Consider the following 26,400-nt stretch of genomic DNA (forward strand, 5'->3'; position numbering starts at 1 on the left):
GATAAATTACCAAGCTGAAGTCTTTAAAAATTACTATTGACACAACTTAAGTCTAAGCAATTTGTAGTACATGACAATAATTCAGTTCCTCTTTTTGCAGTTGTTTTGTTGAAGAAAATACCGTATTGGTGTTTGGAAGGTAGTCATTGAAACAGAAGTCTATTACAGTTTTAATAGGCTATGGAATATAGATATTTAGGTTCCATTAATAAAACAGAAAATTTAGGCCTTGTGCTTGAAAAATTTGCATCCTTGCTTTGTGGTAGTGGGCTGTTGAGTTCATGTTCCATTATGTATTTCACCTCACATTTGTCATTTTATTCAATTACATATTATAACATGGAATATAGAAAAAAAAATCAAGATAAAATTTAGGCTACTGTAATTCTTACCTGTTGTTTTTTGAGGCCTTTTAGAGACCTCTTTTTGTCTAAAGAAAAATTTCTGTAGCGGGAGTCATTTGGTGTATGGCATAGCATACAGCACAGATTTTGATTTGATGACTGGCCTATAGTTGCCACTGTGATAGCTACAAAAGGTGGTATAAGAATTCTGGTCATTGCCTATTTACCTGGAAAACAGTCCCTTAGGCTGTTCCTTACAAAGAGGACACAAAACATATCTTGGTGTAATCAGGTAACTATGAAGAAGTGATCACAGAAAAAGGGTATTTTAACTCAATTAGATCCTTGTTACTTATAATTTAAAAAGAAATTAAGGGGTGTGTGTATTATATTTATTGCTGTCTGTTTCTATTTCTCAACTATTCATTTTAAGACATTTACTCAAAGTTACTTACAAAATTGTCCTTCCAATGGAAATAAACTGCACGGGAATGGAAGAGCATTGCCACCTTTGTAGAGTCTTTGGCTGATGTAGTACCAAGTGTGGAAAATGCTTTTTTGACTTTTAGGATTACTACAGTTGCCAAGAATATATAATGGTTTGTGAGCATGTACAATTTCAATCTGTAGGCTATAGGAGGAAAAATGGTCACTTCACTTGTTTGTGCAAATGAGAAGGCTAAAGCCCATTTCCTCTTTCTTGGATTCTTGCTGCTCAGCTCATTGTTCTTCCATAATGAATGAAAGATGTAGACAGTGACCTATGAAAAGGTTTGTGGCTTGAATTTTGATTGAGAGGCTTCTGAAACTGGTGACCCCAGGAATCAATTCAGTCTTTTTTTTTAATGAAATGAGAGATTTGTTGGTGACTTCAGCTACACTTTTGTGATACCTTAAGCTTTCTCAACTCAATGGCAAGAGAACAAACATTGGTTTCCTAGAATAATTCTTTTTGAAATTAGCTTGTGGACAATATGGTATTTCCAGATACCTCAGCACAGTTTTTTTGGAAATTATAAAATTATGAAGTATGCTGTGGCTTTTAGAAAAGTGAAATATTATTGCCTTTAAGATGGCAGTGATAACTCTAGAATACAGATACTAGCAAATTCAAGAGACAGATTTTGCAACTAAATTTGCAGTTAATATGGACACAGAAATTATGGTTCATATTTCCAGATCATTTGCTCCCTGAAGGGGCACACCAACCTGGCATTATTTTCCTAAGTTGCTAGTAAGAGACTGTAGCATAAGCATAAAATAAGGAAAAATACTGCCGTTTTCATTGAGTATATCTGCAAAAATCCAGTTATTCCATTTGTGTTTTCTTAGCTGTTGGTTTCACTGAATACTTGTTTCCAAATGTATTGTTCATAGTAGCTTCCAGAATGACAATTACAGTGCATTTTCTTGAGCTGCAAAAGCCAAAACCTCTGCAGAGTTCTGAATTTGGAAGAACTTGGCATCTTTTACAACAGATCACATCTTGCTATTCTCCATCTCCTCAAGATTCAGAGTATTTTATTTAACTGTTATTGTCAGCTGATTGAAGACCCTCATACAAGGATGTATGTCCCAGGTCTGTCCACTGCCACTGCCCACTGCTGATAGAAAGTGGCAGTGAGTAAAGAGTAAAAGAGTAATTGGGCATTGGTGCACTGAGGTGGAACGGGGAGGAATCACTCATAACCCTGGATACAGTCACTAGCACTCAGCCAAAGCAGGGACCAGGCACATGTGGCTCAGGGATGGTGATGCCATTCTTTTTGGTGGTAACTTGGTCTTTGTCCAGATGTGAAGCTGTACTCCCAAGTGCGCAATAATTTAAACATTTCTATTTAGAATGTGGTGGTGGGGGGAGTGTGTTTATTTAAGAAATGAATCAGTCTTTCTCCCTTTATGCACAGTTCACTGATGATGAGGTTAGTGGCAGCCAGATGAGGAAAACTTGGGAATACTTGGAAATTGCAATGAAAGTCAGCAAGAAAATAACACTTAGTTGCATATACACACTGCAACCATGCTATCTGAAGCAGGTGTTTCTGCTTTTAAACTTTTTTTTAAGAGAAAAGAATCTTCAAATATTTTCTGAGGGTGTTTTCTTCCAGTGAACAGATGTCTGAGGCAGGCCAGGGAGCAACTTAATTCATTTGTTTGCCTTCATCCATTTACTTCTGACTTCTTCACATTCCTTTATCACTTCGTAGTTATTTGAAGTCCAGTAATATTTTATTATATTTTATGGGATTTTGCTACTGAAACTCATTTCTTATGAGATTTGCCCAGAGCTTTCCAGAATGTATGTGTTTATACATTTTATTACACTTTTGAGATATTTACAGTGGCTGTGTGTGACTTGGGGCTGTCGCTTTCTCTGCTCTCTTTGAAAGCATTTTTGCCTATTGTGCTGGATTAGGTTAAATAAAGTAGTATCCTTCAAATTGTATACTTTGATCTTCTAGAACAAGGTTTATTCTCTTCTCCCTTCTCTCCCAAAGTATATCTTGAAGTGAATGCATGCATTGTAAATTTGTGCCTTTTAAAAATTTTACTGTCTTCCTACAATTCTATTTTACTCTTGCAATCAGCTTTTTAAATGTAGGATCATCTTAAGTTTTAACCATTGAAGTTTTAGGTTTTTACCATCTGGAGATTTCACCTGATGGTGAATATAGCTGTTATCCTGCTATGCTTACAGTCTGGTCTTACATTTTAAAGTTCCTTCTGTGTTTTGGGTGTATATACATAGACCATATTTTTACTATAATATTGTTCTTGTTACCTGAAGAGGCTCATTGGTTACTTGCTGAATATGGCAGGCATGTTTTGAATGAAGCTACAAAACAGATTGAGCACTTCACAAAATGTTTAGAAATACTAAATGGCATTTTTGAGCCATGGACCTGGAACTGGAAAAATGCACAGATCCTAATGTTCGTGCTTACTGTAAATGTCAGACCTATATAGTGTGAGTTAAAAATGCATGGATGAATTTTGAGTCTTCACCCTAGAAATGAAAACCAATATTGTTGACAAGGTCTGATTTCAGGAAGTATTATTCTTCAGTCAGTCAATGTATAGGTTTTTGTAAAAAGATGGAACCTGCATTCTAGGCAACAATACCTTTCAAACAAAACAGAAATCATTAATAATACAGATCAACCTGCCAAAAAAACCACAAAAGTCTCTGTGTCGTCATTGTTATGGGAAGTTCATGCATGGTCTTTTTCAAAGCACCTTTTTTAAATTGGCTCACTTTCAATGCTTAAAAATGAATAGCATAAGTTAAGTTATATTTTGGAATTTTTACATAAGATACTAATCATATGCACTTGAATACCTTCTGCTGTAAGCTGCCCAAGATTAACCCGTTTCCCTGCCACATCACTAGTTAAAATGGGGGATCAAAATAACTGCAAAAGCTGAAGTAAACCATGTGAAGATACATCAATTTTTTCCAAATTAAGTAGTTATTTTTGTATAGTTTCTCTAATTTGTTCAAGTGTTCTTTTCAGTGTATTCATTTCTGTTAAAATGATAGTAAAGCAAAACTTAAGCACATACTATTTTTTGTATGTAGGTTTCTACAATCCAGGAACTTGTTACTGGTTATGAAGCCTCTTTGAAAACTTGTGACCTTTTCAGTACATGTGGTAAGTTTCTGTGGTCTTATGTTAATTACCCTGTAACTACTAATACTGTTCATGAAGTTATCAAGAACTGTTGAAGTGCTGATACTTTTTGCAAAAAAATAGTTACTATATTTTCTAGTAAAATAATTCATCACAAGAAATATTTGCTGAAATTGCCAAGCTTTGTTTGTGTTCATTTTTCAAATGCAGTCTTCAGCTTTACTGGTTATTGTAACCTTTCCCATTTTGTTGCAGAAAATGGAGAGAAAGAGCCCCCAACAACACTGCTTTGGGTTCGGTATTTCCTGGCACAGCACTTTGACAAACTTGGCCAGTGTTCTTTGGCCTTGGATTACATTAATGCTGCAATTGCAAGCACTCCAACATTAATAGAGCTATTCTATTTAAAAGCAAAAATTTACAAGGTAAAAGGGGAATTTGGACACGTGGAGTACCTAGTGTATTAAAAAAACATATTATCCCATCAGACTGGTGTGAATGTGTGGATAGTATTTCAGTTAGCAGTTGTTATGGGCATCAGTTTTCATGTGGGTTTCTTTTTGGGCACTGTTTTGTCAGGAAGGAAATGAAAACCCTTTTGTTTGGGTTTTGCAAAGCCAGTCACAAATTACAGTGAATTGTAATTCTGAAAAAAATCTGGGAGTGGGGGGAGTGAGAATAACACTGGTTTTGGTTCTGATGGAGAAATACCAGTAACAAATACAGATTTCAGGAGATGGTGAATAGCAGGCCTCTACTGAAAGTTAACTATTTAATTTCTCCCTAACAGCATGTAGGTAACATCAAGGAAGCTGCCAAATGGATGGATGAAGCACAGTCTTTGGATACTGCAGACAGATTTATCAATTCTAAATGTGCTAAATACATGCTGCGAGCAAATATGGTGAAGGATGCAGAGGAGATGTGCTCTAAATTCACAAGGGCAAGTATATTGCTTTAATTAAGAGGTGTTTTGCTTGCCTCTGGTACTTCTTAACTCATAACTTTAGATCAAATATCTTTTTTAATATCCATTTTTATTACAATACTTCTATGCCTGATGGTAAGGAACTATGCAGAATTGTAAAATGGTTTGTATTGGAAAGAGCCTTTTAAAGATGGAATAGTCCAATGCCACTGCCATGGGTGTAGACATCTTTGGCTAACTCAGGTTGCTCAAAGCTGCACCCATCCCAGTCTTGAACACTTCCAGGGACAGGACATGCACAGCTTTCCTGGGCAACTACAATCCAGTGCATTGCCACATTCTCACAGGCAAGATTTCTTTTCCTTGCATCCAATATAAAGCTGTCCTCTTTTAGTTCAAATCTTTTGCTCCTGTTGGTGTTGCTGCTGATCGTGGTGAAAAGTCTCTTTCTTTCTGTTTTATGAACTTCCTTTATATACTGGCAGGCTATTGTAAGGTTTCCTTGGAGCCTGCCTGCTCTTCTCCAGGGTGAACCTCAACTCTCTGTCTTTTGTCACAGGACAAGTTCCAGCCTTTTGATTCTTCATAGTATTTCTCTGACTCTGTTCTGACTGGCTCATATCCCTCTTGTGCTGGGGGCCCTGGAGATAGATGCAGCACTCCAGTTGTGTAGATTCACTAAATACTGGAAAAAAAGGTTTTTCAAGGGTAGTTGTCCCAGGAGTATTTTTTATTGCCATACTTCAAAATACTGCTTTTGAAATGCATCTGATGGATACCTTGTTGTTTCCCCTTTAGTACCGTCCAATCTAACTGCACGGGAGTATAGTATTATACTCATTATGATTTAGTATTAATATCAATTAATTTATATTTGAACATTTCATTCCTTCAAGCTAGTATTCTGCACAAAAATTTTGTTAAAACAGAGTCCATCCCTAAAAGGTGGGATAAGCACTTTAAATTCTATTTTTTTTACATTGGACAAAATTTGGATTAATAAATATCAGATTTGCATGTAATTTATGGAACTAAACATGAAGACTGCTTTGTGGGATATCCTGGAGTACATAAATTAGGCTCCTTCATTCTTTTAAATTCTAGGTGTGGTGACACTTGAAATTGGATTCAAGCTTGCTAGGTATTTCTAAGAATGATTGAAAATTTGATTACTGAAACTCATCATATTTGCTTGTCAGAAGTGTTAAAGCAAGAAAGACAGAACATCATAGACATCTGGAAAGACAGGATATCATCCTCAGTAACAATAAATGTTGAGTGTAACTGGGTCTTTTATCTGCTATAAAGATTGTTCTGAAAGCCTAATGGCTAATATTAATGATATATGGGATGTTTTTCCAGTTCACTCAGTCTAGAGCATTATGACTATTATGAAGTCTCAATCTTAGGATTTCTTTTCCTTTCAAAATAACATGTATTAATCTGACTTTGTTTATTTAGACAAACAAGTTCTAAGAAATGTGTAATAATGTGTTCTAAGAAATTTGTGCTAAAGCAGTGAATATATTGGTGGATTTATAGACTGGTGGATGCCACTTACCTGATGGGGAAAAACTAGCTAAAATTGTTTGCTGAACTCAAGGAATATTTTAAAATAATGTTATTTTGTGCCCCCAAATTGTAGAAGTGAGACTGTGCAAGCATGAGTTCATCTTAAAAACCTGTTAAGACATTAATTTTGAGGTAATTGCAGTTTTTAAATAATTTCAATCTATTACTTTCTATCTGGGGGATCATAGAATATCACAAGTGTTATTCTCACTTGAACACTGGGTTCGTTTCCTGTTGTATTCCAAGTACATTGAATGATTGATTGTTTGCTCCTGATGGCCTGAAACCAGGCACAGTTAAAAGATGCAGCTGGTAAATTACTATAGCAAAACCTGATGATGACTCTTCTTTCAGGAAGGAACTTCTGCAATGGAGAACCTTAACGAGATGCAGTGTATGTGGTTCCAGACAGAATGTGCTGCAGCTTATCAAAGGCTGGGGAAGTACGGTGACGCCTTGAAAAAATGTCATGAAGTAGAAAGGGTAAGTAGGTGCAAACACCACCCACTGCTTCCCCAGTATTTCTCATATGCAAATAAAGGTATTTGTTAACATAATCAGCACAGTTTTGTATGCTAGAAGCATATCAAACTTTTAATATAATGGCTTTTAACAACAGGTTAATACTTGATTTTTGTAACAGATGTCTTCTATAGCTATTATGTGAAAGACTATTATTGAAGTGAAAAGGTTTCACTATAAAATACCATATTTTCTATGCAGCTATTCCTACATTAACTTTATGCTGACTTTTAACAATTGTGTTTCTCATCAGAAGTCACATTTCAGTTGGCTTTTAGAGTGCCTAAGTCTTTGAATAATCACATTATAGGCTTTGTTAACTGAGATTTTTCCCTACCAATAGGTTCTCTTTGAACAGTCAGTATTGCAAGGATATGTCTATAGTTGTTAATATTGTCTGTAAATAATATCAATTGTAACTTTATTCACCTGTCTCTAAAAAAGCATAGACGAAGTAAAGGATGAGTATATGAGTGTGCTCTTTTTTTTTTTAAGCATTTTTTTGAGATAACAGATGATCAGTTTGACTTCCACACATACTGCATGAGAAAGATGACTCTCCGTGCCTATGTAGACCTTCTGAGATTAGAAGATGTGCTCAGGAAACATGCCTTCTATTTCAAGGCTGCCCGATCAGCAATTGAAATTTACTTGAAGCTCCATGATAATCCTCTTACCAATGAAAGCAAAGAGCAAGAAGTGAATTCAGGTATCTACACTTTAATGAAGGTTCATATGTCTGACACATGTAAAAGCTTAAGCTAAGTAAGTTACGTGTTACAGAGTAAATAGAACACAAGTTTTTCCTCTTGTCTTTCACAATAATTGAAGAGATCATAGGTAACGAGCTACAGTTTGCTCTGTTCACATCCCATTACTTTGCAGAACTAGAACATAAATGAACCTAGCTGTATTTTTGGAGTACTTGGGGGAGGAGTGACATTTCAGAGCATTAAAATCAGATTCAGTTCAGCCATTAGATAAATATTATTAACAAATGAATTATGGAGCAATGGATAGATTTTGTGGAAAAGCAGTCTGAATTATAAGAATTTGATTTTGGTCTCATGTATTTAATTAATTACATGGTAATACTAGTTACTACTGCTCACTTCTCACACAACTTGAGGACCAAAGAATAAATGGGTAAATGTGTTAGCAATACTAATACATTTAGAACATTATTTAAAACTAGTATTAAATGAACAACAGACATTCTTAGGAAGACAGTGGGGTGTAGTTTGGAAATCTGAGGATTCAATGGCAGATTATTTGGGATTTTTTTTAACTTTAGGATAAATAGTTGCTTCTCCTTTAGTGGAATTGCAGTTACTGTCAGCATTGCAGTGGCTGTCAACTAAAGCAGTGAAATTCATGTCTGGCTTTTTGCAAAGGGAAAAATATTTGATATGGGGAAAAAGGGACACTAAACTAAAAATGCCACTTAATATTGCAAATAAAATCTTACCTTTATTCAGAGGTGAATAAGTTTTTCTATACCTGCCTATGAATAATGAAGAGGCGTATTCGAATAGGCGAACTTGCACCTTTTTTCTCTCCAACTTTAGTTTGTTTCTGTATATAGTGTAAGATTAGTGTGTGGCAGAGGATTTGTCACAGAGAATAGCAATATATCATAAAGGTGGGTGGTGTCTAAGAAGTCATATTAGTTCATTTGCCTGCTGCTCATTGGGATCCAATAGGCTTATCTGTGGGAGAAGGCAGCACTGTGTGGATGGGGTGAAAAGAACACTTGCTTCCTTGCCTCAGAATAGGGATGACCCAAGCAGGGAGGTCATGCTGCCCTAGCCTCAAAAAAGATGTGTTAGTCCCTTGGGAGCCCATTTTTCTGTGCCTTGCCACATTTAGCAGAAATTCTGTTCTCGGTGAAACACCACAGTAAGCAGACTGGTAGCTGTAGTGTTATTCTGGCTAAACTGATCATTTCCCTTTCGTTATCCCATGGTATTTGGGGAAATCAGTAGAGTTATCGTGGCTGTATATTAGTCAGACACTTTAATGGAAAATAGCAAGTTTAGCATGTTTTCAGGTGGAGTGTAAATCCATCTGGATGTTTCTAGATGGCATTAGAAGCAAGCCAAGCTGCAGTCAAAATGAGAGCTTAGTGTTACCATTGTTCATTTTTGAAGTTAAGACCTGTGACAGATGTAACAACTTTAGGTAACTAACCTTTGAAATCACTGAGGTTTCTTTAACAGCCATGTAAGAAAAAATATGCAAGATCAAGTGTTGGGTTAGGCTGTAAATACCAATCCAGCAGGACTGTTGGCCTGTGTAGTGGTGATACTCTTGTGACTGCTGGTAGTTATGGAAATCACTTAAAAATTTGCCAAATTGAGATGGGGAGAAGCATAATGACCTTAGTTGTTTGAGAAACAAGATTTTGAATTAAATACTTTAAATGTTGTCTGTTACTTTAATCTATAGAAAATCTCTCAGCCAAAGAATTGAAGAAAATGCTTAGTAAGCAAAGAAGAGCACAGAAGAAAGCAAAACTTGAAGAAGAAAGAAAGCATGCAGAAAGAGAACGACAGCAAAAAAATCAAAAGAAAAAGAGAGATGAAGAGGAGGAGGAAACTAGTGGACCCAGGGAAGAGCTGGTTCCTGAAAAACTGGAAAGGGTTAGCATGGTCTTTCTTGTTGAACTCTCAGGATTATCATAAAAAGCCTATAATATGGGTTTGCTATCAGATTCTCCTAAAAGAATCCAGGTGTTTTTATAAAATCATTTTTGCATGCAGAGGTACTTTTTTGTAGTCCATCTCTTTTTACACTGAAGAGATGTATTTTTCATCAATAAATCCAAGTTGTACATTAATATTGTTACTGTCCTTAGATTTCAGGGATTTTTTCCAAGCAGTAGGTCATATTCATTAAAATAGATACTGAACAAAAAAAAAGCATTTTGCTTGAAGAAATCTGATTTTCATACAGTGAATAGAGGAAAAAGTAACAGAAATTATTGCAATTTGCAAACTTTGAAGGCATGAGCCAGTATTTTGCTATGCATGAAGAACTACCTCCATTATCACAGTAAACTTCAAGCTTGTTGTCTAAAGTGGTTGTATTTAATAGTTTCCTAAATGCTAAATTACAGCACTGAGTGCACAAGCAGTGCCAGAGTTGGCAATGATGTTGTCTTTGTCAACATGAGATGATGAGTAAGCGCTTTAATATTTTTATTTAAAAAGCAAAATTTGTTATGGTGCTGTTTAATTCAGAAAGCTAGCTTCAGCTTACCTTTGACCTCTGATTATTTAAATGCTTTGAGTAACAGAAATTATTGGTGGACTTTATTTGATGTTTAAGCCATAATTTTCACTGTTCTTTTCTTAAAACAGGTAGAAAATCCATTAGAAGAAGCCATTAAGTTCCTTATACCACTTAAGAATCTTATTGGAGATGATATAGAAACACACTTATTAGCATTTGAAATATACTTTAGAAAAGGTAAAGTACTGCTTAATTTTATTTTTGCTTTACAAAATTTTAGTCCTTCAGTTCAGCCTGTGTTATCCAAGTGTAGTGGAAAATGATCTGAAATACTTACCTGACTGAAGCTGAGGCATGCATCATACCCAATAATAGAGTAAATAGCATTTTTGTTTAGTCACCCTTAAGAAAAAAAGCCCTAAGAGCAGATTATATTGTGGTATGTACTCTTAAATACTGTGGAATGGTATTTGTGGTGTGATCTTTAATTATCTAGAGGAGACCAAAGCTAAATAGGTGGCAACATCTGTGCAGTGTCGGCAGAGTTGGAGCAGCAAGAACTTCTGCTTTATTAAGCAATTTGAATGGGAAAATAAGCTTAGTTTCTAATTCTGTGTAGAAACTGATGTTTCTAGTACTTTACTAGATTTACTAAAGAAAACAGTCATTGATTATGAAGAGAAAATGTTCTGTATTCTTAATCTTGGTTTCCTAATATTTTTTTTCTTCTTCCCATAGGAAAGTTTCTGTTAATGTTACAGTCTGTCAAAAGAGCTTTTGCTATCAACAGGAATAACCCATGGCTACATGAGTGCTTGATTAAATTCTCTAAAGCTGGTATGTGTGTAGGAAATATGTCTGTGTGTGAAATAGGTATTTGTGTAATTATAAAGATACAAGTTACATTTTGCAAGTACATAATTACATATTTTTGTGATGTGTACTCTTGAAACACAAACATAGAAAAATAAAAACAAATATGTTTTTTTCATGGCAATACCAAAGAAAACATAGGCTGTGCTACCCAGTGTACTGTGTATGTATTATACCTTCCTCCATTAGTCCACCAGGTGGACCCAACAACTCATTTTGGCTAGATTTCACAGAAAAATGAGTGTTCTAAGGATCCTGGAAAACCTTAATATTTAAGAAAATAAGTGGCCAATATGGGAGAATGATTCTGACTGAAACAGTTTGTGTGTTGAACATGTAATAGAAAGTTTACACGACAGAGCATCCTTTATAGGAGTTTCCTCTGTAAATGCATCAGCAGTGTTTGTGTTGACACATTTTGATCTGAGATTTGTGTTTCTGTGCACAAATTCTAAAACGGGGACTTTGAGCAGTGCTTTACGTGGTTTCAGTGTTTTCTACAGTTGTTTAAATGGCATTTTTTTTGCTTCTCTCCCCCCTGCCTTCCCTCTTCTAGTGTCTGACCATAGTAACCTCCCAGAAATTGTGAGCAAGGTCCTAACTCAAGAAATGCAGAAAATATTTGTTAATAAAAACCTGGAGAGTTTTAATGAAGAATTTCTCAAACACAATGCTACCTCCATTCAGCACCAGCTGTCAGGTTTGTCTAATTTTTTCACGCTCTTGAAAAGGAGATGATTTAAGTGATATAAAACCAGAATCTTTATCTGCAATCTGCAAGGGCAGGTTGGATGGGGTTTAGTGCATCCTGGTCCACTGTAAGGTGGCCTTGGGAATGGCAGGGCATGTGGAACTAGGTGATCTTTAAAGTTCCTTCAAATTCAAACCATTCTATGAATTCATACATAAATTCTAATGAGATGTAAAATTACATGTTTATATGTGGGGAGTTGGGGGGAGGGGCCTTTCTGTCAGCTTGTACCATTTTTTAAAATGTACTTCACTTTATTAGATGCATAAGAAATTTGCTCCTTACCTTCAAAAAGTGCAGTCAAACCACTATAGATACTCAAGTTTTGAAGCACTGTCATCCTTCCTGTTACAGCTTTTTTTTTTTTTTAGCATTAGAAAATATAAAACAAAATCCCATATCCATTCGCAAGTGCTTTTCCCTGTTTTCTTTTCAGCTGGAATGTCTCTGTTCCTACTCATAACTTTATCATGTAGCAACAACATCAATAAAAGTACCATGATGGACTTGTTATGCAGCCTTTGCTTTTCTGCTTCATAGTCAGTAGTGAAAATGTTGAAATCTAACACACAGACACTGTTTCTATAGAAGAGCCACAAGTAGCTGCTGGAGCTAAGTCAAAGGAAATTGGAATTGAATTATTACAGGAAGTTTTGGAATATTGTTGTGACTTGATAAGCTGGTAGAGAAAATAAAATGCATTTCCAGCACTTAAGAAACAACACTTACACTTATAAAAGTAAGTGTAGTTTTATCAGGCACTTCCAAGTACTTAGTGCTAACCTCACCTGGTCTTTAAAAGTTACCCACGGTCTGTCCAGAATAACTGGAAGAAGTGAGCTTCAGAGGATTGCTCATTGCTCTAAAGGAAGGTTAGGTAGAATGCCACAAACTTCCATTGGCTTGTATAATAAGATCTGTGTTTCAGGATAGCATTTTTAGAGAAGTACTTGTACCTCTTTCCTGCAAGCAGGCTCAAGATTTGGGAAGTCAAGTACAGATATCTCAGCAGTCAATTGCTCCTAATTCTTAGGGATGTGTTCTTCCACTCTTGTGACTGTTGAGCATCTCACTGGCTGCTTTACAGGTCTTACTATTCTGATCCTCCAGTGTTAAGGAAAACACTACAGTCACTGGCTAGGGTTTCAGTAGCTTTAGGACTTCAGCTGTGTGTCAGTCTTCTCTTTATGCTGGAACAGGTTTGAGGCAATTGGCTTACCTACTGTACAATTTTTAAGTTTCTTAAACAGTTATCTTTAATTAAAGTTTGCAGATATGAAGATCTGGAAGACCAAACCCTAAGTCTGAGAGCACAAATGACCCTAAGTCTGAGAGCACAAATGAGTGCTTTCTCAGCTTATAATTACTAGTGAAAAACTGTAAGCAGACTTCTAACCACTTTGCAATTTCTGTACCATAGCCTCCCTAACTTTAGGCAAGAGCAACTAGGTTAATATAAGTTTGGGCAATAATGGCTCTGCATTGAGTCTAGCAATTCATTTTCTTAAACCTACAAAAAGCAGTAAGAACTAGGATACTTTATTTAATTGGGAAAACTAATAATTGGTGAAATGAGTTGAGCAAAACCAAAATACAGACAAAACATCCAGAATGTGGGTTTTAACTTTTCCAGTAAAATGATTAAGCTTTTTGGGTTTTTGAGTAGATTACATAGTGGGGTGGGTCTGGGCTTTGTACTTGGGCAAACGGGAAAGTACATGAAATGCCAACACATTCATTAAGATGAGATTTTAAATTAAGGCAGCTATGTTACAAGGAGCAGAATTTTGCAGAGATGCCCAGGCCAGTTTTGGCAATCTGTCTGTGGTCTGAGAAGCTGTGTAGTTCCACAATGCAGTGTTTTCTTTTCCACCAGTGTAGTCTGGTCCAGGCAAAGCACCAAACTTGTGCTGCACTTTCCTTGTACCTGAGCTGTGTCCTTAGCTCTGGGTGAGCAGCCATGGCCCTGTGTTCTGCCAGGTGGACTGGCCTGAACTTTTACTGGGCCATGTTCCACAGCTGTTTAGTAACTGTTGTTCACTTAGCTCCAGTATGTCTAAAGAGAATTCAATGTGTCTCTGAGAATTACTCACTCCTGCTTTTGTTGGATGGATTTCATTTAGCCTGCTGATTTGAAGTGCTTGTCATCAATGTACTCTGTGATATTTTTCTCTCCTAAAGACCTGTCAGTCAAGTGAGGCATGTCACTCTTGCAGGAACAGGTCTTCTGTATTATTCAATCCTTATGCTTCTAATAAATTTCAAAATGGCTTTAGTTTCATTAGTTTCCAGTTGCAAATCAGGGAGAAAGATATAGTTTATTAAAACTTGTAGGAAGTCTAATTCACGTTTATATGTAAGTTTTCAGGTTCTGTTTGTCTGTATATGTTGTATGGCATTTAGGAAAACTAAACATTGTGGGTTTTGTCTTGTGATAAGGTGCAAAGATGATGTATTTCCTGGACAAATCAAGACAAGAAAAGGCAATTGCTGTTGCAACTAGATTGGATAAAAACATGAGAGACAAAAATGTGAAGGTAAAAGATACAGTATATAAAGCCACCAACTGTGTGGGGTCTTAAATAGTGTACAATTTAATGCAGGATAATGTGCATGCTTCATTAACCATGATAAATGATTGCTTGAAAGAACAAGGTTTCAAATTTTTCCTGTAAGTAGCAGATACGTAAGTACCACCAGAGAAACCTGTTTGCTCAAACTAGTGTTGTTTAACAATATGTGCCCTTAAAAATAAAACAATTTTGAATTGCATTTATTAACTGATGCTTTTGTTTCTTTAGACATTAACGAAGGTTTTTGAGGCGTTGCTTGATGGCAGTTTTGGAAGCTGCCATGCTCAATGTGAAGAATATCAAGCAGCATGTCATAAACTGTTTCCTTTTACGTCTGCCTTCATGCCTGCCACAAACGAAGACAACAGCAGCATTGCATCTGTCAATCACACGGCCATTAACCATGATTTGCTGTCCAATGAAATCTGAAGTAGTGTGTGCAAGCCCCTGTGTGTGTGTGTGTGTATACCTACATGCACACATGTATATGAAACTCTGACTCTCATTACATGCTGGCTGGAATACAGATCAGGGTTACTTTTCCAGGTTGTATTTTAATATCTTTAACAGGTATCTAAAACAAAATATTTGGATAGTTAAATGGAGTATGCTATTAGGGTTTTTTTTCCTCCCAATGAAAACTGCCAATATTTATGTAAACATCTTTACTCAGCATTTTTCATGTTTATACTTGTACAGGTTTAAGTCTTTTAATAATTCATCAGCCCTCCCTCACAATAATATGGATATTAAAGACTGCTTTCACTTAAGTGTTGTTACATATGCAGATCTATGTGAACATATCTTGTTAATAAATTATCATTTGAGAGTTTTTAGCAGATTAAGACTGAAGTGCTGCTTGAATTGCCCTCTTTGTCTTTACTGTTCTTTAGGGGTTTTTTTTTTCCTGAGTTGTTTTGGTTGGATTTCTTTTTTAATCTTTGGTCAGTTTGGTTTCTTTTGAAGCACAGCAACAATGAAAGCATTGGGGGGGGGTTGCATGTTTTTGTCAGGTGTGTGTCTTATATGGAACCGGTGTTGACAGATATGAAGATTAGGTTTGTGTAAAAAAACCCAAACCGACAAATATCTAAGGTTTTTGAAACCTATTCCCTCTATCTTGTGTTCCATAGCTATTGTTTCCTTAGTTTTATGGTCAGTTTAACATTTTAAAGTTTTAATATTCTGAAGCGATTCCCTGAGAAGACATAATGAATTTGAATACTGTTGTTTGTCCTTTGTTCCATCTCCCCTTTCCTCTTCTTCCCTCTGGTTTCTCCCCATTTGTTCACCTGTTGACACTTAGGATGAAAAAGCTGCTCCAATTTTGTGCAAGTGCAGAAGGTACAGTAATGGGGAATACAGTTTTCCTCTACATCATAAAAACTCACTGGTGGGTGTGCTGTATTACCTCCATTAAAAGTCTTAGTTGTCTACTTAAGTATTATGGCCAATACTCCAGAATTTCTCCTGCCTAAATGCTATTGCTGTAGGTGCTGAAAGGCAAAACAGAGAAATATGTTTTACATTTTAAAACTGTTTAAGGGAGCACAAAGAGGCTGACTACAAATCATAATGAACCTTTTTCTTACTTTGTATTCTGGTGCATTAACTATTAAATATACAACACATCAAAATGGAAGTTTAAATCTAATATACCTATTTAAAGCATAGCATTGCTAGACAAAATGGCTACATATCACATGACAGCTTTACATTCTATAAAGACTGCTATCAAAACATAATTATACTGTGGCTTGTACAGAAAATTTCTGGAAACCATAATGGAATTATTCAATCTCGGTTTGTTTTTATTTCACTGCAATGTAAATAATTTCAGTAATATTAACTAGCCCCTCAAAGGCAAATACCAGTTCATGAAGAGGGGATTTTATTAAGACAAATAAACTGTTCTAATTAAAATTCTCCTTTGTGTGTCATCTGTTTAGATTTAAAAAAATGTTGAATGGAAAATTCACTGTAAGATATTGCCAACATATGTTATGCTGTAATAAATTATTTTGTACACATTTGCCTTTGGTTTGGAATTTTTGCATATTTATGGACATCAAACTTTAACCCATCATTTTCATTTTTTTCTATTGAGTTGCAACCTTCACTGGTTTAATGTTAACTCTGTAAGTGGTTATGAAAAAAAATACTATTTAGCAGATTGAGATGTGTATCTATAAATAGTAATGGCTTCAGACTGCAATCAATAGATTTGGATCAGATAGCAGGGAGAAATTCTTCCCGGTGAGGATGGTGAGACACTTGAACAGGGTGTTCAGTGAAGCTGTGGATTCCCCATCCCTGGCAGTGTTCCAGGCCAGGTTGGATGGAGTTCTGAGCAACCTGGTCTAAGGGAAGGTGTCCCTGCCCATGGCAGGGGGATTGGAATCAGGCAGTGTTTAAGGTTCCTTCCAACCCAAACCATTCTATGATTCTGTGATAGTAGCACTGAGAAGTGGTGATGTGGTTTTGTCTTAAGTATTCACCGTGATCTGTTTGCTGTGGAACACCTGGCTCAAAGATGTCTTAGGCAGGGAAAGGTGGACCATAATGGGATTGTTTTGGCTCAGCAGCACCTGAGAACCACTTGCACCGTATGGTGACGACATGAAGTGATACAGTGTCTTCTGTCTTTTTTTAGTGATAATACTTCTCTTGCTGGAGATTTAATTCAGGCCTTCAAAACGAAGGCTGTGGCACTCTAGATAGGACTACTTATCTGGTCCTGTGCTGTTTAACTTGACACTTGAAGTCAGATGTCAACAAAAACACCCAGGGTTCCTCTTCAGCAGTGGATTCCTTGATAACATAGATGAATAGTTTTCATATCTAGGCTAAGAGTTGTAGGAACTTAATTCTGGAAATTGAGTCTTCTGTCATGCAGTGAGTGGTTTAGTTTTCTCTTTAAACTGCTGGAGGCATGCAGCCTGCTGAGGTTCCCTCAGGGCTGTCATTGCAGGTGTGAACTTCTTGGGGTAACAAATGCTTGGCAGTCTGATCTCTTCCAAATTTCGTCTTTGTTGCAGATGGGCAGGGTCTGCTGTGTACCCTAACACCTTAAGGTCTCCAGGCACAAAGAAGGAAAATACGCAAATGCAGCACAAGGCTGCTGGCAGAATGCAGGACCTCATTTATCTAAACAAGCCTGGCAGCATTAGATCATTCAGAGAGATGAGCTAAATTGAGCAGCCTGAACTGACAAAGATGTTTTATGTTTTGACTGCTCTGATTTCTGGTGGTTAATGAGTTCATCAGACTCATCTGGCAGAACCCAGTGCAGGGGAACTGTGGCAGCAGTGCTCTGAAGCAGGGCAGCTCCTCTTGCCTTGCAGTGCAGGCACTGCTGCTGCTTGGGACACCGTGCCAGCACTGTGAGCTAGCATGGCTCAGGATTTATCCATGCTGACTAGCAGGGGATCAAAAATGTTGCATTTCTGGTGCAAGAAGCTGCCTTTCTGGCTTGGCTTTTCAGTCTGGATCTGCTGTGGCTGTGCCCTTTAAACAGAAGGAGGAGCTGGGAACAACAGGAGTAGCAGCAGTGCTTCCTGAATGCATAATGATGAATGTAGGACAAACCCCATTGGGATATGTGTGCAACAAGGCATGGGCACAATTCTGACTTGACCTTAGGTTTGCTGCCCACCCCCACCAGATGTTCTGTAGCCCTATAATTGTGTGAATTATTCTGTGGTCTTTTGCTATAAAGGTTAATTAGGCTTCATTTGCTCTTTACCAGTCTTAGCAACACCTTCAAATTTCCTTCACAGTCTGGATATGAAGCTATAGATGTCTTGATTATGATTGCTATTAATTACAGTACATTTATTTACTCACCTGTCTTGTTTTCTGGATCTTTAAAAACCTTTTGTTTCGAGCTGGTTTGTAGGAGCTTTTCTAAAATTTCTATTGCTGATCCCTTCATCAACTGAATAATTGTGTTAACAGCATAAATGTCAAGAGAACTCATTGACTCAGCATCTAATCTAACCTCACATTGGGTCCTGCCATCTCACACAGTACCTCTTTCCTTCTCCTGTTCCTGCAGGCAGGCATACCCCAAGGCTGACAACTTTTCATCGTAGAAAACAAGCTTGTTCCAAAACCCAGGCCCTAATGGAAAACCCTGACCTGATACATGTACGGATAGCCAACATTTAGTCCTGAACTGGCAATTAAGGTGAAAGGGGCAGTGTCTCACATCTCTGCAGCTGCAGCATGTAGGAAGAGGTCAAGCATTAAGTGTGACATATAAGGTTGAAACATAATCGTGTTGGCATGTGTGAATGCACTTGCCACTTGCTGTTTCAGCAGCAACGTTATATGTACTTAAGACATTTGTTTTTCCATACCTTAACTGCAGCTCCTAATGAAAAGTTCGTGGATTTTCCACTAGAGGGAAGTCTTGCATCCAGAATATTTTCATAGTAACAAGATGCTGAGGTCTTGTAGGTGTTGTTTTGTAGTAAGAGTGTAGGAAAATGCTTACATTTTTTCCTCCTTTCAGGCATCGAACGGAGGTTGTTGTATGTGCTTCAAAATCTGAATTAGACTCGTGTTTGTATAACCTAGCTGTCTGTAGGCATTGATGTGGGGATCTCAAGTTGAGAGGGCAGTTGGTTAGACTTATTTCACTGAAGTACTGGAGAACAGACATTTTGGGAAAATATGTTTGCACCCACAGATGATCAGATCGTCTTTTTTGGGAAATCCCATGTCCTGTGCAAAAAGTTTCACTCAACTCTATTCCTGCCTTCAGGCTGTTGAGGAGAGGCAGAACATGTCAGCCTTGAAGATTAGCCTTCATTCCAGTTAATTTATCATGAACTAAACACATTGTCTGTTCCCCACTCGGACCTTGCTGCTTGAACATATTTCAAGTCTAGACAAAGTATTTGAGAACGTGCTGTTAGCACTTAGGAGGAGGCTCAGGTGTTGAGAGGTTCCTAGACGTATTTTAGGTATGCAGTAAGATGGAAGAACTAATACATGGTAGTTTTAGGGCTGATTTTAGGGCTGATTTAAAGTGAAAAGGGCGGTTTCTCACATTTCTGCCGCTGCAGCATCTAGGAAGAGGTCAAGCGTATGATATGATCTATAAATATGATAAATGCTCATATTTAAAGCAACACCGAAGGGAGGAAGCAAGGACCAGAGCAGGAACTGTCTTCCTCTTCCCCATACAGTGCCTAGCACAGAGAACTCCTAGTTTGAGAGTTTATTCCATGTGTAGTAAACTGTCATAAAGCCTCTCTGTAAATGCAAGCAAATTATACCTGCCTGAGGCCAGGCTCTGTAAACAGTAGTGCAAAAGACATCCAGGAATCCACAAAAGGCGTCAAGCACCAAAGGAGTCTGTTAACTGTCACTGGAGAGATTTAATCAAATGTTAGCTAATCCATGCATTTGACTGTATTTCAAATGAGCTCTGAGAGTTCCTGAAGTCGGAGGAACTTTTCTATTAGTAACACGTTCCCTGCATGTCTAAATACCTGTCCAGGGAAATTCAAACCACTGGGATGAAGCTGTTAGATTTGCCATGCATAAATTTTTTTGGGATCCATAAGAGAGAGCATGATTTGTTTGCTCAGGGGTTGGAGGACTGCTGCAGGTGGTGAGATGTGCACTGGTGATTAGCTCAGGCATTGCAGAGCATCCATCCCCAATGTAGCAGAGGAATGCCAGCAGTCCCTTGCTGCTCCTGCACTGCTCAGGACCACGGCACTCAGCTGTGTCATTTGTGAGCACTGAAGGAGCCATAACGTGATTCTCCAGGGGACAGGTGATGAAAACCAACAGCCCTGTAGTGATATCAACAGGTGTAGTCCATCTTCTCTTTGGGAGCTTACACCTTCACTGAAGACTTTCTGGTTTAACAGGCAATGAATTCATAAAAATCCAGAAGGCTGGATAGCTCTGTGGTATATAGGGACACCCCTATATCCAGTGCAAAGCTATGGACACCTCAGGATGCCAGACATCTAAATTATTGCAGAGATCTGAAAATTGCAGACCTCAATCTCTAAATTGAGATCTGCAAGGCTGATTTCCTTTTTGCTTCTGAAGTGCCACCTAGACTGTAACAAATTGTGCTGAAAGATGTATATCTGTGTGATTATATATCCTTATATAATCCTTATAATCCATGTGATTATATATCCTTATCTGACAATATCTTGCTAAAAGCTTTTTATGTTCTCCCCACTGTATTTCTTCAGTCTCTCTCTCCACTTCAGGCTCTGGCACTTGCTTTTTGCTTCTGTGAACAGATTCAGGTCAACAGCTTAGCAAGAACCTTACCTGGCAAATGTGGGTTGGTTGTCTACTGATTACAGATGGATAGACAATGAAAAGACAGCAATGGCTAATCAAGGACTTGATGAGCAGCCCACACATAGGTGTGGCAGGCTGTTTTTTACATGGCCTTCCATTCAAGGAAGGTACAAATTCCTCTCAATCACCTTCCATCTTAGGAAGTAGGGTTTTTCTAGAAGAAATTGTGATCTTTCTGTGTTTCCTATGACCATGCCTGGCTCTCCCTACCATGTTTCACAGGTAGCCTCTTACAATCCTGGCCATCTCAGAGGAGCCAGGCTGAGATGCAGGGACATGGTGGAACTGGCAGCAACAAATAACTGATCAGAAGAAAGTTGTCGCTACATTTGGCTCTCAATGATTAGACACCCTCTCATGAGCACTGACCATGTTGACAGAAGCCCTCCAAAAAACATAAGGTACTTCTGTCTCTGGTGACCACCTCTTTTCCTCTGTTGTCTCCTCCTACTCACTGAGGGCTTGTAATCTTGCTCTAATAATGGGAAACTCACATCTGTGTCAAGTGCCCAGTGTGGCACCCTGCTGTCTAGGTGTTGAGTAGGTGTGTGCTCCTTGAACTTGATTTCAGGAAGCCCAAGCAGCCCTGGATACAGTGGCACAATAGAAACGTTTCTCAGTGCCCTGGCAGGACAAATCTGGATGTGCAGAGCCATGATTTTTAAGTGTCTACACTGGCAAAGCCTCTGCTTTGCAGTGGTGTTTCATGTTCTTCTATTTTTTTTAACTGCTTCCCTCTTGTGTAAATGCTCTGAGCTCTAGTTTTGGATGCAAGTCCTCTGACGTAGATGTGCAGCTAGTAGAGCTGGGCAGTATGGAGTGAGCAATTCTGAAAGCCTGTTATTTATGAAATAAGAGTTGAAAATAGAAAATGGGCATATGGAAGAAGTTGCTGTCACAGATCCTCCCTCTGGCTAGGAGAATTAGAGCATGGTTTACTTCCATTTCTGACGAAAACAGGATTCTACTATGGCTTGTCACAAAAATTATTTGAAGCTGAGAAAAATGGGGAAAATACCCAGGGCTCAGTAATTATTCCTGAAATGAAGTGCAGTTGCCTCACTCAGAGGAAAGGGCTGGATGTAGTAGATGGTCACTGGCTGTAACACTGATTCTTTTCTTCCCATCTATACAGTCCCCTGTGCACTGGTAACAGGAGAAGCTCCAATGGACTCAAACATTGTTCTTTCCCAACCATAAACATGCAAATCCCCATCCCTTAAAGGGGCATGAAATACCCCTGGCTAACCAAATCTCAAAGATTGCTGATTTTGTTCCACATTTGTACTGTTAATGACTCAATGGGGTCCTGGACTATGACTGCCACTACTGCAACACAAGTAATTGAAGAGCTGCTCTCCTGTTCTAACCTCTGCAGCCACATGCCTTCAGCAAACAAGCAGTCTTGGCTCCTCCCTTTGCCTCTGACTGCCTTTCAGCCAACACAGCATGGGAGGGAGCATAAGTCTTAATTTTTTCAGCCTGTTTGGTAGCTTGCTTCAGTGGGATGGATGGAAAGAACACCCAGCACCCCCTGCCATTCCTAAATTCCCCTGTTCTTGTGGCTATATAAGTTTCCTTGAGATTGGTGCAATAGACCATGGAAAACTCATAATACTGGTTTAATAACACAAGGACAAGTGGAAACAACAAAATGGAAACCCATGTACATTTTAAACAACAAACCAAAAACCAACACAAAACCCAGAGGGTATTCAGTGTTCCTAGGAAAATCTAATTTGAATTCTTTGGCAAGAAGTGTTTTTATACCTTTAGATGTGATCAGTATCTTTTTTGCTAGGTATTTTGGCCACAAGTATTTTTTATTATCATTGTAGTTATTAATTGCATCTATTTAGAATCTCTATTTTCTGGCAAGATTTAAGGCTTGGGAAACAGAGTCCACAGTGTTGGATAGGAAGTAACAGATGACTGAGACAAGCAGGCTCTGTGTGCATGAGTGTGTGAAATACAACAGAAAAACTACAAAATGTGTAATTTTTTGTCACAGAAAATAGCACTGATGTGAAATATATCTACCAGAAAAATTTGCTACCTTTTATTTTCCTAATGGAGGAGACAAATTAGGAGAGATGTCTTATTGTTTTAATACATAAGACTTCCCTTGTATGTTTTGTTTCACAAGGCTTTAAATCTGCTTTCAGTGTGGTTTGTGTGTCAGATATTTTTCATAAAATACAAGCCTCTCAAGCCTTAAATTCCCTTTTTTTTTCCTTGTATGTAATCACTCACTGTTGAGTGAATACTCCTTCTCCCTTGGACAAAATTGCCATTTTTTTCTGAAGTAGCACAATATCCAGCAATCTTAACTCCTCAATTTATCAACAATTCAAAGCCAAACTAGGTGGAAAGCAACAACTGTTTTTCATTTGTATTTGAAATCATACAAGTTTCTTGATGGAGTGGTAGTCATAAAAGGTTTTGAAGCAAAACTGGCAGAAAAGTAAAGAATTCCGTAGCTCCTGTTCCTGATCCGTATGTATGGTATGGTGGCAGCAACATCAGGTAGAGGTAGAGAAAGTGGCTTGCCCTGAGCTTGAGCCCACAACCTAACACAGGAAATAAATTTCTTACCTAGCATTCATAAGTATGCTTTTTCCTTTATTTTTCCCCCCACATTACCCTGTAAAATGGATATTTACTGCTACTGGACCCTTTCAGATGAGGAAGGACTTTAAGGAAGAAGAACAAACCCTTTCCTCCACTCAGCCTTGTGCAGAGTCTCATATGCAACCTCCTCTTGCAAAGGATATGTGCACAGCCTTGTTTTCCTGAAAATAGAGCCAGAATGGAGGCAATTTCTTCACTTCTAATTGCCACACAGCACTCCAAATGCCAGGATCTCTCCCCCTCCTGGCTTTCTGCCGTGGTGCCTTTGCTTACATTTTCTTGGCTTTTTGTCCACTTCTCTCTGCTTGTTGTCTGGTGGCTCCTTTGCACAGCAGGAAAAAGGCTACAAACTTCTTATGTCTTATTTAATCACTACCATCCCTCTCCTTACCTGAACTTCTCTCCCTTTCCCATGCAGTGCTCAGCCAAAGTCCCTTGACCCAGGACATTCAAAGTCTTGAGTGGTTTTGTGTCTCTTTTTACTGTGGACAGTATCTCAACATTCAACTCTATATGCCAGTGATGTCAATATAGGTTACAAATCTACTTTATCAGTTTAAATTATTTTTAATTCAACTACAACAATAGTAATTAAATCCAAACTGCCATAAATATGCTTCGGCATAAATTAGCTTATTTAAAGACATCCATTCAAAACTCCAAGAGATTCTGCCTCTAGTTACTGAAAGACACAGACTGTTCACATTCAGGAGGTTAATTTGACAAGCAGAAAACTTAGAAGGATAGTAGGCCAGAGAAAGTGAGCTTAGGTTTTGGCAGAATTCAGCAGGAATGTGTATGGTTTGCTCACAAGGCCACAGCTGTGAATGGCTGTGAGCAGGTCCATGAGTTTGCATCCACTGTGCATCAGTCAAGGGCAGAGAGAAAACCCAAAGGAAATGCATCAGTCTGTCAAAACTCCAGGTTCCAGTTCAAGGTCTACAGAACATGTTGGGAGAAGAGGAAGTAAAGTCGTGTGAAAGACCTCTTGCAAAAGATTTTTTATTTTACAATCTTTCAAGATTAATATATTGCTGTGAATCACTCACTCTTCCCACTGGTGGTGTGGATTGAGCTACAGGTCATAGGCTTTTATTTAGCCCAGCTGGCAGCCAAAGCAGCAAAACACCTTGGATGGTAGTTAGGCAGCCCATGTAAAATGCATGGCTCATGTCTCTGACAAAGTTTAATCAGACAGATCTCATTACAAAACAAGTTTAGCAATTAACTCACATAGGCAATTCCACTTGCAGCGTGAAGGATAAAATAGGCTGGAATGTCAACCACTGCCTCCTTTAAATGAGCATCCTGAAGGCAGGGCTGTGATGTGCTGCACAGGGAGACAAGTTATGCTGGTGATGCTAGATCTATTCCTGCTCTGCAGTCCAAGGAGTTGGGTTTCCCTGTGTGTCAGTCTGACTGGCACCTGTGCTTTTTCATCCTCTGGCACTTTTTGTTTCTCTGTTTGACAGCTGTCTTCATTTTGGGTTCCCTTGCTTCCTTCAACTAGAAGTTTGGCAATGATGCGCTGTTGTTTGTCATTCACAGGTTTTAAATTATCTACTTTAACAAGTTGGTATTGTTACTTATGTAAAGAATTGTTATTTTCACAGACTAATAAATATTAAAAGACTTGTGGAAATTAAATATTCAAAACTCCAGGCTGCTTCCATGAGCAGGGATCTGGCACTCTGGCTTTTGTCTAGTAACAATACCAATGAGAAGACAGGTGTAGGTTTCACAACACATTTGTTTTTAACTGTGGGACTATGGTACTACTCAACAAAATTAATATTTTGGGTTATTCTTGACCTTTGAAGTGGTGAAAAGAAATGATTCATTAGACAAAAACTTTTCAGCCACTTTAGATTTGCAAATTCCCCCCCCTGCAGTTCCATTTTCTGTGTATGTGCATATGATGCTGCACCTGTACTGTGAATTGTAACCAGTTTCCAATTAATTTCTCATTCTCTTTTGGGTTTTTTTTTCTGTTTTATATGAATGCCTCAGAAGTTGTTCGTGGATCTGTGGGCATCTCTGGGCCATGCTTTGGAAGCTAGATTATTCAACCTACAGCATCAATGCCTTTTTAAACCCATTCTAGGAGTCTCTTTGGTGTAGCAACACAACGTGTTGTGTCCCAAATTATTCCATGCTTTGTTCAAAAAACTAGTGCTTCATGAGCCTTGCAGCTTGACTATATCTAAGTGCCTGTTTTAAAAGCTTTTCCCTGAAGCGTGTTTCCAGGCAGGATTTGTTGATTTAAATAGCTGTGTGGCTCACAAGTTTGTGAGGTCAAAAATGCAGTAGGAAACCACTGTAAACATCGCGTCACCAGCTGAGGAGGATCTGGAGACACTCTGTCGAATGGGCAAGAAGAAATTCACTTCAAATACAGCTTGGACGGTTGCCTAGAAAATGAGAGGGATTCAGTAGCTGAGGTTTACATTAGGAGTTGTGTTGGATGTTTCTCCCCATAAGCATGAGCAGCCAGGCGTGTCAGCCTGCAGAGTTTCAGGGCACTGCACTTAAAAGTAACTTCTTCCTTTTGCTGCTGCTCCTGTTGGCATCTGTGCCAAAAGTGCAGCCAGTTCAGCTGGAGCATGCTGGGGCCTTTCAAGAATATTTATGGATGTGCATGGCTACATGGTCCATGACATAGAACCAATAAATATAAAAGTGAGTCTTTGTTTCCTCTTGTATAAGCTAATGGTTTATGTGGAAAACTGAAATTCACCATCTGTCTTGGTTGCATTCAGCAGAATCTAGGCTGCTTAGGAGAAAACATGAGTATTTACTGAAAGAATGTTAAGAGATTAGTCTGTGGAGCAGTAAACACAACTAAGTAGTTTTAAGCCCAGGTTGTCTTAAGGACAGAAGATATCCCAAACACATGGCTGTAAAGAAGGGAAGTTTATAGAATAATTTCTTCATCATGCCTGGAAATTATTCTGAAAATGGTCAATGTGAGTGTAAGATAATAATTTAAAGAGAATGC

At 38.1% G+C, this 26,400-nt stretch overlaps 1 protein-coding gene across 2 annotated transcripts in view; it reads left to right on the plus strand.

Moving 5' to 3' along the window:
- Nucleotides 1-16,459, plus strand: part of NAA16 (N-alpha-acetyltransferase 16, NatA auxiliary subunit) — a 61,369-nt gene extending 44,910 nt beyond the window's left edge. Inside the window, exons 10-20 of one of the 2 annotated variants that reach the window (XM_036383106.2) lie at nt 3,925-3,997; nt 4,232-4,401; nt 4,767-4,919; nt 6,831-6,959; nt 7,494-7,707; nt 9,447-9,640; nt 10,361-10,469; nt 10,971-11,069; nt 11,662-11,805; nt 14,296-14,393; nt 14,658-16,459. In XM_036383106.2, coding sequence (XP_036238999.1) covers nt 3,925-3,997; nt 4,232-4,401; nt 4,767-4,919; nt 6,831-6,959; nt 7,494-7,707; nt 9,447-9,640; nt 10,361-10,469; nt 10,971-11,069; nt 11,662-11,805; nt 14,296-14,393; nt 14,658-14,858 — 1,584 coding nt within the window. In that variant the 3' untranslated portion in view covers nt 14,859-16,459. Of the gene's footprint in view, nt 1-3,924; nt 3,998-4,231; nt 4,402-4,766; nt 4,920-6,830; nt 6,960-7,493; nt 7,708-9,446; nt 9,641-10,360; nt 10,470-10,970; nt 11,070-11,661; nt 11,806-14,295; nt 14,394-14,657 lie in introns of those variants that run through there. The other variant, XR_004980230.1, reaches the window with a different exon arrangement.
- Nucleotides 16,460-26,400: the final 9,941 nt, after the last annotated feature.

The sequence above is a fragment of the Molothrus ater genome, chromosome 2 (genome assembly GCF_012460135.2).
Source record: "Molothrus ater isolate BHLD 08-10-18 breed brown headed cowbird chromosome 2, BPBGC_Mater_1.1, whole genome shotgun sequence".
Classification (NCBI taxonomy): Eukaryota; Metazoa; Chordata; class Aves; order Passeriformes; family Icteridae; genus Molothrus; species Molothrus ater.